The sequence below is a fragment of the Epinephelus lanceolatus genome, chromosome 20, assembly GCF_041903045.1.
Source record: "Epinephelus lanceolatus isolate andai-2023 chromosome 20, ASM4190304v1, whole genome shotgun sequence".
Classification (NCBI taxonomy): Eukaryota; Metazoa; Chordata; class Actinopteri; order Perciformes; family Serranidae; genus Epinephelus; species Epinephelus lanceolatus.
This window is the reverse complement of record NC_135753.1, coordinates 6,488,323-6,506,554: the sequence shown is the minus strand read 5'-3', so window position 1 is coordinate 6,506,554 and position 18,232 is coordinate 6,488,323. Positions and strand designations below refer to the sequence as shown.

Here is an 18,232-nt window from a genome sequence, read left to right as displayed (position 1 = left end):
CAGAGCTAGGCAAACCCCGGACGAGCTGAGGTCTGCAGAGAGAGAAGCTTAAAGGATCAAACCACAGGAGCAAACAGCTGAGAAAAGTGTTGTTTCCTAAAAATCACCAAATCAAGAACACGGCTGGTTCAGTAAACTGCAAGTCTGCAACTGTCCTCAGGTCACTGAATTTAAAAAAAAAACTGCAGCTGCAACCTCAACCTGTTTTTTTAGTCAAGTTTGAATTGATTAAAAGTCTGGGTATGTTAGTATCATTTCAGTCAAAGAAAACCGTAGCTGTTATATGAAGTGATGACATTTAATGTCCAAAAGGTCAAAGGTCAACTTCACTGTGACATCACAATGTTTTGCATAAAACACTTTACTGGCCATTAATCAACGTCATGTCTCAGGAACAGAAGGGAAGACATTTAGTCCAATACTGAATTGGTGACACTTGGGAAGATGTGTGTGAAGCATCCATGTTTTCACAGACATGGATGTAAACTGTAACTGCGACTTGGTTTGTGGAGGTATACAACTGCGAGGCGGTAATTCTAGTTGATATAGTTTTAGTCAATGAAAAGTGTTGACACTTTAGTCTTTTTAGTCATCAGATTATATTGAAGAATTTAGTCAATCTAGTCATGCCCACCTCGTTTCTTTCTCCCAGGTCCTGCTGTCGTCATTGTTACCCATCATGTTTGTGGTCCAGATATGGTGCGTGTAGCAGAGAAAATGAAACAGTTGCTTTGAGCAAAACAGTCTATAATATTTTGTCTCCTCTTGTTTGTAAAGGTTATTTTTTTAATCCACATTTCAGAAATTAAGCCTGGTGAAGACCTACTTAACATGGTGTTATGCACGAACACAGAGATGCATGGGAGCTATTGCTTCTCAAAGCACTGACAGCAGGCGATGTGGGATTGACCATAATCGTTACAAAAGCAAGGGGTCGAAAAGAAAAAGATTGCATTTACATAAATCTTGATTTGCCAAAATCTAGAAAAAAGACGAAAAGACAGACCTGAGACCTGCAGCAGTAGAGTGGAGCACTTGCAGACCTGACTCAATATAACCTGCAGCTTTACTGGAGTTCTTGGTCGGGTCTTTCAGGTTCATACTTGTATATTGGGTTTCTTTTCAATAAGCACTTTCCTCATTTTCCTCACACTGTCTGTGCTGGAACACCTGTATTCACCCTCTGTTTTATTGTCTTTTTCTTTAAGGCCCCCTCCTGAAAAAGCCCAGTCTGCTCTGACTGGTTAGTGTTTCCCAGTCTTCAGTATCTCAGCATCTCTGCACCGTCATTACAGCTGAGGAATGACTGTAACAGAGAATAGTGGCACTTTCTACTGTTAAAAATCACCAATAAACGCTTCTAAACACAACTGAACATGTTTCAGCAGAGAGATTGTCGAGAAGTTGTTCCTCTGACTTTGGCGTGTTCATGAACTTTAAGTCATAATGTGGAAACAACAAGGACCCTACAGGGAAAATGTGCTATTTTTTATTGCTCAAAGCTTATAAACAACACGTTAATAAAATTTGGATCATTTTATTAAAAGGTGTCTTACAACACTTACAACACAATACCATTTTACAAATTACATGTGAGCAAAAGAATTATTAGTTTAGTAAAATCAACTGAACATTTGGCATGTTTCTGCATATGTGACGTCAACTTGGTAACTCGTGCCAAAATTTTCACCAATTTTCTGAGTTGTTGTTCCGACTTGAGGGCGTGCACTTGTTGTTTTTTTGTTTTGTTTGTTTTTTTTTATCATTCAGACACCACATGAATACAGAGTAAAATCTGAACTCAGGGAGAAATGAACATTAGCAACCAAGATTACATGTTTCCTTGACATTAGCATGTAGCTATATGTTAGCATGTAGCTATATGAGTATTTAGCGTAGACACTCATAGAAGCGTAGAAGAAGCCTAGTAAAAAGTAAAAGTAGTAATAGTAGGAAAAAAAAGGCTAGAAACCGTATTCAGAACTGTCTGTAGCCTGAGGTTTTTGCTTACAGGGATTACTTTTAAATACATTTACCTCAAAACTTTGGCCATGTTTAATATTAACATCCGGCATTGTAACATTATACATATACACCAATCAGGTGGTATCCACATGAATGCCAGAAGGTTTTCTAGCAGAGCAATGCATTGGAACAAAAAAATCAGTTATTCACTTCACCTGTCACTGGTTTTAATGTTTTGGCTGATAGGTGTAGATGTATGACACAAAATAAGGAAAAGCATAATAGTTCCCCTTTATTAAAAACTGTTTAATAAAGCAGCGCGGGTCTGTGATTCAGCTCAATGTCTCCACGCTAATACTTTAGCATACATACATACCTGTACATGCACACAATGTGTTGAAAATGGTTAGCATTCATACTAACAGTGTGTGTTAATGTGAGTGCAGCAGGTCAGTGTGCTGGAGTGTTCCTTTGTTTCTGAACTCCTGTTGGCTTTTAAAGAACTTGTGTACTTCAGCTGGGGTTTATAGGAGGTGACACGCATGTGTGTGTGTGTATGTGTGTGTGTCTGAGAGAGAGAGAGAGAGAGAGAGAGAGAGAGAGAGAATCTAACCCAGTCTGAAATGTCCTACCCTTTGGCTAACTCTGCCCTTCATTTAGCTTTTTGTATGCCTGTGTGTGTTTATGTGTGTGTGTGTGTGTGTGTGTGTGTGTGTTTGTGTGTCATTACCTGACTGTCCCTACCTGTATGTGTCCACTTTATAGGTTTGTGTGCATTTGTGTGTGTGTGTGTGTGTGTGTGTGTGTGTGTGTGTGTGTCACAGCTATTTCTAGTACCTTAGCACAGAGACGATCTCCTTGTGTTTGTCTATCTCAGACTATTAGTAATATATAATTGGTGCTGTAAATTATATTTTATATCTTCAGTATAATTTAAATTACATGCACAGTGAGTTTTCTTTGTTTTTCTAAAATCTAAAGCTCACAGCAGAGGTCAGGTTTCCTGACTCATTTTGCCGGCAAAACAACAGGTTACCTACATTTTCATACACGCTAATATTCCTGTTAGTCCAAATAAGACGATAATTTGACTGGGGTCATGGAAACAGCCTATTCCATTTGGATTTTCCAAATAAGGCCGTTTATTTAATTTGAACTTTATTTTCTGTATGAACATGATCATTAACAAAGCAGGTGATTGTAATATTTTAGCAGCAGCTTCAGCATATTTTCATAAAATCAACTCCTCAAATACACCAAATTAAAACATCAGTATGGTTGTCACATTAATATTAAAATGTCCGTGTGTCTCTGTGTTTTAGGTGTTCTCAGGGATCTTCACAGCAGAGATGTTGTTGAAGATCATTGCTCTTGATCCGTACTACTACTTTCAGACGGGCTGGAACATCTTCGACAGCATCATCGTCTGCCTCAGCCTCATGGAGCTCGGCCTGTCTGATGTGGAGGGGCTCAGTGTGCTGCGCTCCTTCAGACTGGTAATGCTCAGATTACACCTGAAATTTCAAGTTGCCAACAAACTTCTTCATCAGTCCTTCAAAATCAGTTTCTTGAATCAAGTTTGAAATGATTTTTTCCATTGTTACCAACTTTTTGTAATGGAAAGCAGTTATATAACATGATAAACTAGTTTGCATATCTGATGACATCACATGCAGAAATGACTTTTCAATCGAAATATGTGTTGGAGAGATATTCTCTATGCCACCATTTAACTAAGTTGCTTTAAAAAGTTGCCAGATCTAGTGAGCAGGTCTCGTCTAAACTGAGTCCGTTACTGAGGTCTCATATTTCCAACATTTTTCAGCACAAATTCCTGACTGAACAGGTAAGAAAAGGTAGAATAATCTCATACTTTTGGTTTTTCAGGACTTATATAGACAGTGGTGAAAATTCACAAATTACAGTTATTTAGATGCTGTTCTTAAGGATATTTTTGAGGTACTTGTACTTTACTTGATTATGTTTCCATTTCCTGCTACTTAAAGTTCTCCTCCGCTACATCTCAGAATGAAATATTGTCCTTTTTACTGAACTACATTTATCTTACAACTTTTGTTATTTTACGGAGTCAGATTTTTAACTAAGGGATAACGTACTGCAAAATTAACCCCTTCAAGATGATTCAAGATCTCTTTTCTTTGCGTCGGGGTCCAGAATCACCCTTTCATTTCATTTGCTGTTCATTATCATGCCTTACCCATGGCTATTCACAGAAGACATCAATAATTTAACACGAAATATTGATTTTAAAATGTTTTTATTGCTTAAAATGTATTTTGTCATTTCAAAAATTGTTTTATAGATTTAAAAAGGATTTTATTAGTTTAATTTTTTTTTTTTTTACGAAAGATTTGTTTATTTTAAAAAAATAATTATGCTAGCATTCATTGATTTAAAAATGATTCCATTGCTTCTGATAAGCATCAATGATCAGAAGTGCGTCTAATTCATAGCTGAGGCCTGCTCTTCAGTAAAAGTAAAAAAGACCGTAGAATTAAATAATAGACCAAGCAGAATCAAGTATTCAACGAAGCCATGTAAAGATACAAACTATAAATCTGCATATAAAGTTATTAAAATGAGCTCTACCTTTACCAGCTGCAACATTAAAGCGACGAACACACTAATGCATCAATAATTATAATCTAGTAATAAAATATATAATATTCTGAAATGGGACATTCTGCATATTTTTTGGTACATTAGTTATATTTTCATGCTAATACTTTTGTACTTCCCACTTCAGGAAAAACTTAAATGTAGGACTTTTACTCGTAACATAGTTTTTGTATACTGTTTTTCTTTTTTTCTTCTTTTTGTTGCTGGGGAGGGTAGTACACAAATTTGAGGTAGTGGCATACAAAACATTCATGAGGGTTGGGGCGTCGGTGGCTTAGTGGTAGAGCAGGGGCCCCGTGTACAAGGCTGTTGCCGCAGGGGCCCGGGTTTGACTCCAGCCTGTGGCCCTTTGCTGCTTGTCACTCCTTCTCTCTCCCCCCCCTTCATGCTTGTCTGTCCTCTCAATTAAAGGCCAAAATGCCCCCAAAAATATCTTAAAAAAAAAAACAAAAAAAAAAAAAAACATTCATGAGGGTAGATGGAAACAGGTATGGTAAACGAATGTATTTGAATCTGTATTTGATAAAGAAGAGACAAGACAAAAGGACTGAGCAAATAATAATAGGAAAAAAATAAGGAAAAAACATAATCATTAAAATATTAGTAAAGGTAATGAATAATACTAAATATACTTGTAATATTATTGTAATCATATATAAAATAAAAAGAAACTAAACCAAATGACAAAGAAAAATATTTTCCTCCACCTCTGCTTATAGACAATAATAAACAAAACAGCTTGTAAAGATACAGAGACAACAAATACCATAAAAACAGTCCACAAATTCCCTTGAAAGTGAGACAGAAGAAAAGATTATCTAAAAGAGGAAACGTAGTGCACATGCTGGCCGGTGCGAGCTGGTTGACCATCAGCTGAAGCACCAATGAAAAGGCATCAATCCTCAGGATGTTTCTCAGTGTGCAAGGGACGTGGTGATTGGCTGTTGATGAGCGATGTCACTAAAATACATGTCAGGTTCAGCTGCGGCCAACTTTGCTGCACAAGGCAAGGACGGTGGTTGTCAACATCCACCCAAAACACACACATAGAAAGCACACATACACACGCACAAAGAGAACACACACAGATCCTTGAAGCCTGTCTGCGTCTGTCTACGTCGATCTCTCCAAGTGTCACTCTGGGTGTTGGCAGGTTCTGCCTGTGGCAAACACACAGATTCACTAATAAACATATACATTCACTTCTTTCTTTTCTTTCTCTTGTTTTTGTGTTCTTTCTGTGTGTCTTCATTGTACTTTCTTGTTTTATTTTATGTCCTAATTTTCATTCTCTTGTCTCTCCAATGTCATCCTTCCTTCCCTTTTCCTGCCCTCATTGTCTCTTTAGCTCTCCTTTGTTGGTTTGGAAACCTTCCTTCCAATAGAAGTGAGACACCTGAATGGAAATGATGCTATTGGCAAACTCAAGTCTGTAAGATTTAGTGGTATCTAGTAGTCAGGATTGCAGATTGCAGCCAACTTAAACTTCTCCTGATTAGAATTCCTTCAGGGTTCATTGTTCAGGAGGTTTTTATTGAGAGCTGAATTATCCACAGAGGTCTCCTCCTCTCCAAAACAAACAGACCAGGTGATTTCAACCAGTAAAACACTGAATAAAGCAGTTTCACTTTACAAATTAGAGTTTTTCTGATGCTGACTGTCACAGGGAGGCTGCTAACTATGGTGGCCGATGCAATGTCCATATCTACACTAGAACGTGAACTTCCCTCTATCTTACCAGTGCCTAGATCTCCCCCCTCCAACGAAAGCCCTGATGACATGTTTTGTATCATCCAGCGCATTACGTCACCCACCAGCAGGTGCATTTATTGGTCCAGTGCAGTGCAGTTTGGTAGCTGTAGGTTTTCTACCTTGGCAGAAGTGAATGCCACAGTCCTTCCTCTCTGTTTTCACTGGTCATATAGCACCAATTTCAAAAGTATTTATTCTTTCGTAGACTGTTTTGGAGACTCTTTTGCATAGACTGCTCAGTTTGATGAAAAGACCATCTTTCCAGTAGTGAAATATTTCTTCAGAGTACTTTAATTCAAATAATAAAGAATACATTGGTCAAATTGTACCATTTAAAATCTCTTAAAAATAATACATAGTGGCATTAAATATACATTTACACACAACAGAACAACAGTTGTGAAAGGTTTTTTTGCTATAATAAACATGAACAAGATCAGTTCAGGCTGTTTGGTTCTAGAACATCACAGAAGTGATTATGAGGACTTGATTACCTTTATTCTGAAATCCCATTTCTTCCTGTGTGTCTCTCTTTGCTTCCAGCTTCGTGTGTTCAAGCTTGCTCGTTCGTGGCCAACCCTTAACACCCTGATCAAGATCATTGGTAACTCCATGGGCGCTCTGGGCAACCTGACGCTCGTCCTCGCCATCATTGTCTTCATCTTCGCTGTGGTTGGGATGCAGCTGTTTGGTAAAAACTACCAGGTAACACCTCTGACCTCTGACCAAGATACAGGTTTAGATTTGTGCATGTGGGTTCAACACATTAGGCTGTGTCCTCCTTCCTCCCTCCAGGACTGTGTGTGTAAGATCTCAAAGGACTGCGCTCTTCCTCGCTGGCACATGAAGGACTTCTTCCACTCGTTCCTCATTGTCTTCAGGGTGCTGTGCGGCGAGTGGATAGAGACCATGTGGGACTGCATGGAGGTCGCGGGTCAGCCGCTGTGCATCCTGGTCTTCATGCTGGTCATGGTTATCGGAAACCTGGTGGTGAGTGACCTTTGACCCTTTGCTTCTGAAAGATTTTCTGAAACTTTGAAATCTAATTTTGCCCTGCTGGTGGTTGCAATGTTTCCCACAGAATTAGAATCAAAGTGTGGCGGTAGCTAATGCCAGCGGGGCGTCAGGAGGGTGTGTTGTTGGGGATGGGATGGGTGTAACCTGCAATTTTGTTGTTGTTGTTTCTTGCCTGGTGTCAGTCAGTGTCCCCTCTCTAAGTCTCTACATTCTGTGATTCTTGTGGGTCCATGAACACAACTCAGGTGGAACTTTTAGACCTAGCAAGCACAATGAACAGTTAAGATTCACTGCGCCTGCAGTTCTGCAGCTCTGAGCTGCGAGAGTGTGGAACAAACTATATATTTATTTCAGCAGGGCACCTGATAAATGGTCCAGCTCCAAAAATAGAAAATCAAAATGTCACAGCAGATATTTTAATCGTGGCGGGCCACCATAAATAAATTAATGGGTTGGAAACTCTGGGTTGCTAAATTATTGTTGACCAAGTCCTTGACATAATTGTTTTTTCTTTGTGGTTTTTCATGGTAGCAAGAGTTGCTTTTTACCAGATAAATATCAGCCAGATTGAGTTTACGGTACTCTATTCAATACATTACAGGAATCTGCTGTTGGGGGATCTTTGCTGATAACTATTACAAGATAGCTGTAGCTGGCTGAGTCTATGCAGGGCTGTCAGAGCCAGCAGAACTGTTCTGGCGTTCACTTTCTACACTTTGAGCCCAGTTTGAGCCCAGACGCCTGACCCCTGACACCTTACCCGTAACCTCTTACTTTGTGTTGTGCCATTACAAACACATATCTACACTCAGGGGCAAATTCACAGACAATGTATTGCGACTACTGATAGCACCATGAGGTAGGTTAGGAAAAGAGGACGTTTAAACTTAAAATACTCAGTCTGGGGGCCACAGTCCCTGCTGAAAAAACAATGATGTCTTGGTGAAAAATGACTGCTTTTGGTGACTCTGTCACTGCTGAGAAAACAGGGATGGGTCGCTGTTTGTTGGCTAAAAAGCTCCTGGAAACACAGCAATGACTCACTAAAACACAATAGGTTTTGTTTTGTTGGTCCTAAACGGTGGTTTGCAGCTTGGCAGGCATTTCACCTAAGTGACATGCCATGCACCATCCCCTCCACCTTCTGATGACAAATGGTGCTGTACAAATCAAGGATGCTTCCTTAGTAGGAAATGCCCTTCCAAGTTGGGTCCTGCTTAGGCTAGGCAAGACTCCATCCTAGCATTCAGTGAACACACGTTGAAACAGGCTAGCGAGTGCCTAGGTGTGCATCATTGAAGAGGCCCGACCTCTAATTCCAGCAAATTGTGTGTAAAGAATTTTGTACTTCATACCCACTGAGGTTACACACATTCTCTGAAGGAAGAACTCTGTATTCTGTAGAATTCAAAGGATCCTTGACAATGCAACAGAATTTGATGACATAGCCTCCTACAGATTCAGCTGTTTAAGGATACTTCCTTTACTTTGAGAAGCACCAGATGCCAGTTTATATAGTACATGACTTAAGAAACATTGATATGATACATATAAATCATGGTTTGCCAAAATGTACAATGCCATTTTTTTTCTTCTTGCGACAGCGGTGTATATTGATTGAAAGATTAAAATCTTGGAGAACTCTGTGTTCCTGTGTTGTAAGCATGGAGGCATTGATCATTGTTGGTGAGAACTGCATTGTCAGAGGGTACATGGTGTTCAGAGGCACTGAAAAGCAGGAGGTGATTGACTTTTGATCTCTGACACATCACCTGAAACCCTTTACTTCTGTGCCATATTGTTTGGACGTTGTAGATCTGTCGGCTGAACCTTCCAGTGGTTTATTCTTCTGACAGCTTTTACAACCACTTAAGATGAAAACCTGTGTGGCATTCTGAGGATGCTACAGTGGAGTGAGGCAGGTGGATAGATGGATGGAGAGAGACAAAGAGAGAGGGGATATTTTACATGTGACCCTGTGTTTCAACTCTGTCCAAAGAATTGCTGATTTATGTGAGATCTACTGAGAGCTACAGACAGAGTAAATGTTGATCTGCTGACCCCCTCCTTCTCTGTTTCTGTCTGCCTCTCTCCCTGTTTTACCTCCTAACATTTATATCTGACTCTCCATATGTGCTGATGCCCACTCCACCATCCCTTTATCTCTGCCTCCGTCTTTTCTCTCGCTGTGTACTTCACAGTTTAAAACCTTCCCCTTTAGTTTGTCACTTCCAACATACAGAAAAGAAAAAGAACTGGTTGTACGTTTTATGGTATAATACATTTAGAAATACATTTAGCACAGTGATCTTCCTCCTTTCCCAGTAAGAGGATTGTTTGCTGTTTTAGTTCATTCGAGGGTTGATAACACACACAACAGAAAGATCCCACATTCTGATATGTTGTAATTCAGGTTGTTCTCATGCACTGTTCACAAGTATACTAATGAAAGTGATACGCCAGAATGTGTAATAAAAAAACTGAACTAAATTGTGAAAGTGCATGTTAGGGCTGTAGTCTCCTGGTTGACTGGTCAATTAGTTGGTCGATATGCTCTGGTCTGACCAAATTCTCATTGGTTGAATAATTGCTGTGTTACTTTCATAAGGAGAAAAGTGCTACATCAAAAGCTTTCCAGGATTAATCCATTATTTCCTGTGGCAGGAGGGACAGGCTAAGTTCCCCATGAAACTGGGGGGGTTTAAACAAAGTTTAACTCACCCACCCTCATGCTCAGCATCGCGGTGACGCAGACCTCCTGTCTGTTTCTGTATACTGACAAGACTTGGCCCAGGAGACCAGTGATTTTGTCACATGTAACAATAAGTGAACTTTGATTATTTTAACGTATGTCGTCACCTTGTCAAGTTAAGAACATACCTTTACGTTAAGTACATAACGTGACAATGCCCAACCATGTTTCTTTACCTGGACCTAACCTACGTAACTTTACGATAAGTACAGAACTTTGTTTCTTTTCCTAAAAATAAAATATGTAACTTAAGTACCTTACATGAGAACTCCCAACTGTTTCTTTTCCTAAACCTAACTTACATAACTTTACTTGGGTCATGGGAAAATGCCATTTGTGCAGATAAAAGAGATATCATACGAACCAATATGAGGATACGCTGCATAATTTGATAGTGTATTTGTTAATTTTTTTGCCTTCTTTGCTGTCTACTTTTTCTCTTCTTTACTTCCATCCTGGTCTTAGTCTTGATTATTACCCTCCAACTTAAATTCTGTGTGTATGTGCATGTGTGTGTTTGTGTGTGGTGACCATCAGATAAGGGTACTTTCTCTTCTCCAGTTACCACCCCCTGTCTGCTCTGAATCCCTCTGACCAGGACATACTGACTAGGACACACAAACACACACTCACACACAGAGTGCCAGACAGACAGGGCTACATTTTATAGCAAGGCAGGTAAAATGAGCTACAAAGATGTGTGTGTGTGTGTGTGTGTGTGTGTGTGTAAGATGAGATGGCAGATAATTATCAGAAGAAAGGAAATCTTTCTTCTCCTCTTTTTTCTCTGGCTAGATGAGTGCTCCCTGCATTGGTGCACGTGTGTATGTGTATAACTGAGTGATCGTGTGTATGCGTGTGTGGGTGATTACGCTTGTTCGACATAAAAAAACAACAACGGTGAGCCGAGTTACATGAGAGTGAGCGAGTGGTACTTGATATCAAAACACTTGTTGGATGGACTGAACTTGAAATAACAAGAGTCAGTGATGAATGACAAAATGATGAAGTCATTAAACCCACTGCTGGAGAAAAGGTCAGGAGGTCAAAAAATATATATATATGATTATATATTATGCGAGGAACAGTGAATTAGTGGAAATCTGGCCAGCAGTCATTGTGACTAGTATTGCAACTAAAAACTATTTTTATTGTCAATTATTGCCCATTATTTTCTTGATTTATTACTTAACATCCTGTTATTTCCCAGAGCCTAAAGTGACATCTTCAAGTGGTATGTCCTATGCTGTCAAATTAAATGTTTTATCTGACCTACCGTCCAAAAACAGTTTATTTGAGATCACTGATTTTTTTTGGTTTCTCCTCAGCATTTTTTTTGTCTGTGCTGGGCTACTGTAGAAACATGGAGGTGCAACACGGTGATCTCAGTAGGTGAGGATCTGCTCCCTACGTAGATATACACAGCCCATTCTAAGGTAACATAAACACAAGGACTCATATTTTCATGGGATTATACACTAAATGAATACTTATTATATTAAAATCAATGTCTGCCAATATATCCCCCTAAATCCCACACACTGGACCTTTAAATTGTTATTGTTAACCTAATGTTCCCTCAAAGTGGAGTTGTCTAAATGTAACGTGAGATTATATTATAAATAGAAAAGTGCAACTTTCAGTTCTGTATGAGGCAACACATCATATATGGTGAATCCTTGATATGAGAAAGGAACAAATGGATAAAATAAAATCAACAACAGAAGACTTTTATGTCATGTTAACTTGTCTTTTGCTACATCTTATTGCACTCCTTATTTTCTTCTTGTTGTCATTTTTAGTCATTATACAGAGTCTCATACTCATATTCACCAGTCAGTGGATCATGAAGTGTGCGTGTGTGTGTGTGTGTGTGTGTGTGTGTGTGTGTGTGTGTGTGTGCAGCAATAATAGAGTCTCATTCATCTGTTTAGCTTAATGGTCTCATGGATATTTAATAACGAGCTTGATGGGCCAGACAGCCCCCCCCCCCCCCCCCCCCACACACACACACACACACACACACACACACACACACACACTCGCAGTCAACAACCTCTTATTCTTCTCTTGTCAGCGGTAGGAACTGTATCTCCCCTGGCAGGGGGATATGCTAACCTGACGGAATGAATATGCCCAAACGTGTGTGTAGAATGTGTGTGTGTTTGTGTGTGAGTGTATGTATGTGACATAATGACCAAACCTTTCCAATTCGGGTGATTTATCTCTTTGGGAATGGCCTCACTGTGCACAACTCAGCTCACTGTGTGCGTGTGTGTGTGTGTGTAGGCATATATGTATGCATTCATATGTGTGTGAGTGATTCTGTTTTTTGTTGAGATGTCAAGTGTCATTGCTCATAACGAACAGAGGGGAAAGGAGGTAAAAGGGGAGGACACAAAGGATGAACAGTGAGTAGAATGGAAGGATACATGAACAAATTAAAGAGAGCCAAGCAAAGAAGGAAAGAGAGCTAAAGAAAGGAAGAAGCTCAGAAGAAAGGAAGACAGATAAAGGGGAAAGGAGGAAGAAGGAAAGAAACCAAAATGAGGAAAGGTGGTGGGGAGGAAGAGGGGGAGAAAGGAAGAATGAAAGTAGTAAGGGAAATGGAAGGAAAGAGAATGCTAGAAGTCAGGAGGGAAGAAGGGAGGGAAGAAAAAGAAGAGAGCCAAATAAGCAAGGAATGATGCAGAAGGGTAAAGGGGAAGGAAGGAAGAAAAAGAGGGAAAGAATAAAGTGCAGAAGGAAGAAATAGAAAAAGAGAACCAAAGTGAGGAAGAAAGAAAAAGAAGGTAAAGGGGAAGGTAGAAAGGATAAAGGGATTAAAAGGGAAAGGTCAAAGAAATGAAGGCAGAATGAAGGACTGAAAACAAAAGAGGAAAGGAAGGACACAGAAAGGAAGAAATGAAGGAAAACATCAGTAACACATGTCCGTTTCACTTTAACATGTCAAACCTTTGTCACAGTAACAGTCACCACGGAGAATGTGAGACCATGTTTCCGTGACAGCAAACCTAATGATATTACATTATTACCCAGGTGGCCCTGGGGCAGGGGGAAAGACCAACCTAACACACACACACACACACACACACACACACACACACACACACACACACACACAGTTGTTTTCTATTTTCATTCAAAAAATCAACACACAGCACGGCTAATGACGTCTGCTGTGAGGTTGCGTTTTTTTAAGCCAGTGATGTCATATTGTGTGTGTGTGTGTGTGCGTGTGTGTGTGTGTGTGTGTATGTCTGTCTGTCTGTCTGTCTGTCTGTCTGTGCGTGCGTGCGTGCATGCTATTTAGCTAAATGTAATAAGCATCCATGCTTTCATTGACAGATAAAGAGAGAGGTGGGGAATTACCTCTTATCTTAGGTACACACTTGGGTATGTGTGTGTGTGTGTGTGTGTGTGTGTGTGTGTGTGTGTGTGTGTGTGTGTGTTCCTGCAGGCAGTAGCTCAGTCAGTGTGCAGCAGACTATGTGTACAGTGTGTGTGTAACATTATGACTCCATATAACATGAGGCACACCACTGATGCACAAAACTCAAAAACTTAAAATTAGCTGTTTTCATTCAGGAGTTTAGTGCACGACTGATATCAAACAACACATACAGATGATTCAAGCAGCTCTAGTGGAGTCACTGGCTGTCAACAGACATTTCATCAAACATTTAATTTGTTCATTTATTGATATGGGTTATATTTTGGAGTAAATATCTAGTGTACCTGCAGTTCATCATAAACTAACCCAGTAGCCAGAATAAATGCTGTTATTGAACTTTGACGCAAACCATGATTACATTTCTGCAAGTTCTTATGAAGCAGGTACATTGAATCTTTTCAACAACGCTGTGATTAACGTGTTAACCACTTGGTTATGTGTAGGAGAAACATCACTGGAAACACAGCCACAGGTCACTAAAATTCACCTACATTTGAGGACTGTAACTCTGCTTGAAACACAACCACATCTCCCTAAAATACACCCACATTAAGGGGCTAAAATTTTGCTACAAACACAGCTACAGGTAACTAAAAAACACCCATGTTTGGGTGCCAAATAGCCTGTGGAAACACAGCCATGGGTCCCTAAGAAAACAAACACATTAGGGGGGCTAAAAAGCCACTAGAAACACAGCCACGTCACTAAGAAACACCCACACTGAGGGGCTAAAAACAATGCTGAAAAAAACAGTTATGGGTGGCAAAAAAACCTCCCAAGTCAGGTGCCTAAAAATCTGCTGGAACCATAGCCACATGTCCCTACAAAAAACAAGGTGGATGCCTAAAAAGCCACTGGAAACACAACCACTAAAATTCACCTACATTTGAGGACTAAAACTTGAAACACAACCATGTCTCTGAAATACATCCACATTGAGGGGCTGAAATTTTGCTAGAAACACAGCTACAGGTAACTAAAACACACCCATATGTGTGGAAACACAGCCATGGGTCCCTAAGAAAACAAACACATTAGGGGGCTAAAAAGCCACTAGAAACACTGCCAGGTCACTAAAAAACATCCACATCTGGGGGCTAAAATAATGCTGAAAAAACAGCTACAAGTGGCAAATAAACCCAAAAAAACTCCCAAGTCTGACAGATCCCTGTCACTTTTGAATTCAGAAATAAAAATATATGCTGAAGTCCTGGCTTCACGGATTGAGACACACATGACAAAATTAGTACATTGCGACCAGACTGGGTTTATAAAATCGCGTCAAGCAGCTGATAATATGCGTAGACTTCTCCATGTGTTATATTTTTCTAAAGATATTGGGCCTCATTCACAAACAGTGCGTACGCACAAATCTGTGCTTAAACTGTGCGTACGATCGTTTGACGCACAAATCCGGGATTCATCAATATTTTCTTACCCGAATTTGTTCTTACTCTGCAAACAAATTTAGAACTGCCTCAGACCATGCGTACGCACAAATGAGGAAGGCCGAACTGACTTAGAAAATGCAAACATACCTTTTAAGTACATGCAGAGTCTATAAAACCACATTCATGAAAAAGAGATTTAATTAACATTTTTTAAAATAATTAATTTACTAATATATTGGCCAAATGGATTAAATTACCATGAAATTGACATATGTTCACCCTCATCATTGTGACAATTAAAATATTAACAATAACATGAACAGAAAAACTAACTCCATCAGCGTGCAGATGATCTGTAATGCTGACTGCCATATCCTTAAGGCTGTGGCCCGCTGGCCAGGAGGCACCCACGACTCATTTATTTTGCAAAACAGTACAGTGGTAATGCGTTTGGAGGCAGGTGCTGTGAGAAGTGGATGGCTTGTTGGTGAGCATCTTTTGTTCTAGTCTTTTATTTCAATTGTTTTAAGTTAGTATTTTTAGGAAGTCTCTATTCCGTTAATGTTAAAATGTTATATTGTTTGGGTGACCGGGGATATGGCCTTAAAACATGGCTGATGACACCATACGCAAACCCTGAAACCCCTCAAGAGGTGCGCTATAATAACATACATGCCCACACACACGCCGTAGAGCGCACTTTTGGCATGCTTAAGGGCCGTTGGATGTGTTTGGATCAGATACGGCCGGTGGCAAACTACTTTATACCCCTGAGAAGGTGTGCAAGATCATCCTGGCATGCTGTGTCCTCCACAGTCTTACAATGACACATGGCATTCCTGTAAGACCCGGCACCATCGCTTCTAACAAACTGAAATTTACTACTTCTCTCCTCGCGTAACCGCTTCCTTCATTCATGAATCAACTCTAGGCAAGCGGTTTCCTTATATGAAGAAATGGGGGTGTGGTAGTATGCTGATTGCAGATCGCGGACACGCGCCTGTCAATTTAGAATGGTTCTGATTTACTAACATATGCACGGTGGTGAGAACAAAATTGGCCAGTACGCACGTGTCATGAATCCGACGGTGATTTTGCGCAAGTACTTATTTTTTGCGGAGAGTAAGAACATTTCTGCGCAGATATTAGTGAATGAGGCCCATTGAGTCCCCATGTGCTATCATTGGACTCTGAAAAAACTTTCGATAGACTCGAATGGAATTATCTCTGGCTGGTTTTGGAAGCTTTTGGTCTTGGTACTAACTATATTAAGATGATTAAGGTACTCTATTCTGATCCCTCAGCTAGGGTCATCTCAGGCAACATTTTTTCCTCCCCCTTTCCAATATCAAGAGGCTCCCAACAAGGTTGTCCTCTGTCCCCTCTTTTGTTCGCTCTCTCACTCAAACCTCTTGCGCAGACAATTAGACAACACTCCACTCTCTCGCCCATATCCTTCTGCAACACTTCGCATCATATATCATTATTCCCTGACGACATTCTGTTACACATAAAAAACAGGTCAGTGTGTATCACGATAGTATTAGAGGTGTTTGAGGAGTTCAACGCTCTCTTGGACTATAAAATTAACTGGACTAAATCTTCACTGATGCTCCTTAACTCATCTCTCAACGCTTCCACATTGCCAACGCACATACCAGTGGTTGGGAGCTTCCAATACTTGGGAGTGGATGTCTTCCCCTCCTTGTTCTCCATCTCTAGCAAGAATTTCCAAGGTATTATGAGGCGGGTGGAGGCGGACTTGGTAAGGTGGACGCGTCTCCCAAATTCCCTACAAACACGTGTGTCAATAATCAAAATGGACGTCCTTCCTAGAGTGAACTTTTACTCTAATATGATACCCCTTTCCCCACCTAATGGCTATTGGGACAAGATGCATAGTTTAATATCAAAGTTTATCTGGGGTGGGGGACGTCCACGCGTCAAGCTAACTACTCTTCACCGCAATGAACGGAATGGAGGTCTAGCTGTCCCTAACTTTAAATTCTATTTTTGGTCTTATGTGCTGCGTCCACTATCCAATTGGCTTGACCCCCAGGTACAAATATCATGGAGACCTATAGAAGAACATTTGGCCTCCCCTCAACGGCTTCAAGATTTAATACACTCAGGTCTTTCCATTAAACGCTCCAAACTTAAGCTGGGCCCCATTATGTCTTTCCTTTTGACTGTATGGCACTCAGTGGGGAGGGCGACTGGATCTATGTTAAAGTGGCACACACAAAGTCCTGTTTTTCATAACTATTCTCTACTCACTGGTGAGGTGCCTTTTTCTTTTAGGGAGTGGAGTGATAGAGGCGTTAATGTCATGTCTGATATCTGTGATGATAAAGGTCTTAGGACGTTTAATGATTTATGAGCTACTTATGATCTGCCAGGTACATCTTTTTTCCTCTATCTGCACCTTAGATCTGCGATGCAAGCGTACGGTGTGCCCTGGGGTACTCCCCTTGCCACTCACAAGTTACGCACGAAGGAGTAAGGTTGAGAGGCCTAGTTTCTGCTCTTTACTCTTTTTTACTGGAACCCTCTAGTGGGCCTCTGGCTGTTCATGTGTGTGGGCTAGAGACCTTGGTCTATCCAATGACAAAATATGTTGGTTGACTGTCTGGGACAATTTAGAGGAAACATAAAAAAACCTTAATCATAAACTTATACACTTCAAACTCATACTTAGAATGTATCTTACACCAAGAAAACAATTCCTCATGAAGCTCTTACATTCTCCTGTTTGTGATCTATGCTCTCTGGGTCATGTGGGATCTTTCTGACATATATACTGGGAATGTCCTGATGTGGCGTCCTTTTGGAAATTAATATCTTCTACTTTATCAGAGTTATTGGATGTAGACATACCATGCTCTCGTTCAGGAGCTACAGCTCCAGCTCTTCTCTGCTATTGGACGCGCCGAGGTGTCGTCACAGCGTGTTGCGCTGAAATTAAAAAATTTTCAATTCAAGCGCAGGCTGGCGGCACGCAGACGCCGCGGCATGCGCCCTCTTGTGTGCCGCTCAGCTCGGCAGCAGAGCGGTGCGCTCTTGCGCCGCGGTAGCACATACACAATGAATGAGTTTGTCGGCGGAGGTCTGCGCTTCGCGCGCTCTGTGTGAAAAGGGCTTTAGTGGGGTTGACTGCAGCTAAAAGAATGATAGCCTTGTGCTGGAAGCCCCCCCACACACTCACACGTACCCAGTGGCTGCAAACATTTTTGAGCATAATCTATATGGAGCTGTCTGTAG

At 40.5% G+C, this 18,232-nt stretch overlaps 1 protein-coding gene across 1 annotated transcript in view; it reads left to right on the top strand.

Moving 5' to 3' along the window:
- LOC117265098 (sodium channel protein type 5 subunit alpha-like) overlaps positions 1–18,232 on the top strand; it is a 370,250-nt gene that overhangs the window by 235,538 nt on the left and 116,480 nt on the right. Inside the window, exons 17-19 of the mRNA XM_033639488.2 lie at positions 3,288–3,461; positions 6,901–7,062; positions 7,153–7,347. Coding sequence (XP_033495379.1) covers positions 3,288–3,461; positions 6,901–7,062; positions 7,153–7,347 — 531 coding nt within the window. The remainder of the gene's footprint in view (positions 1–3,287; positions 3,462–6,900; positions 7,063–7,152; positions 7,348–18,232) is intronic.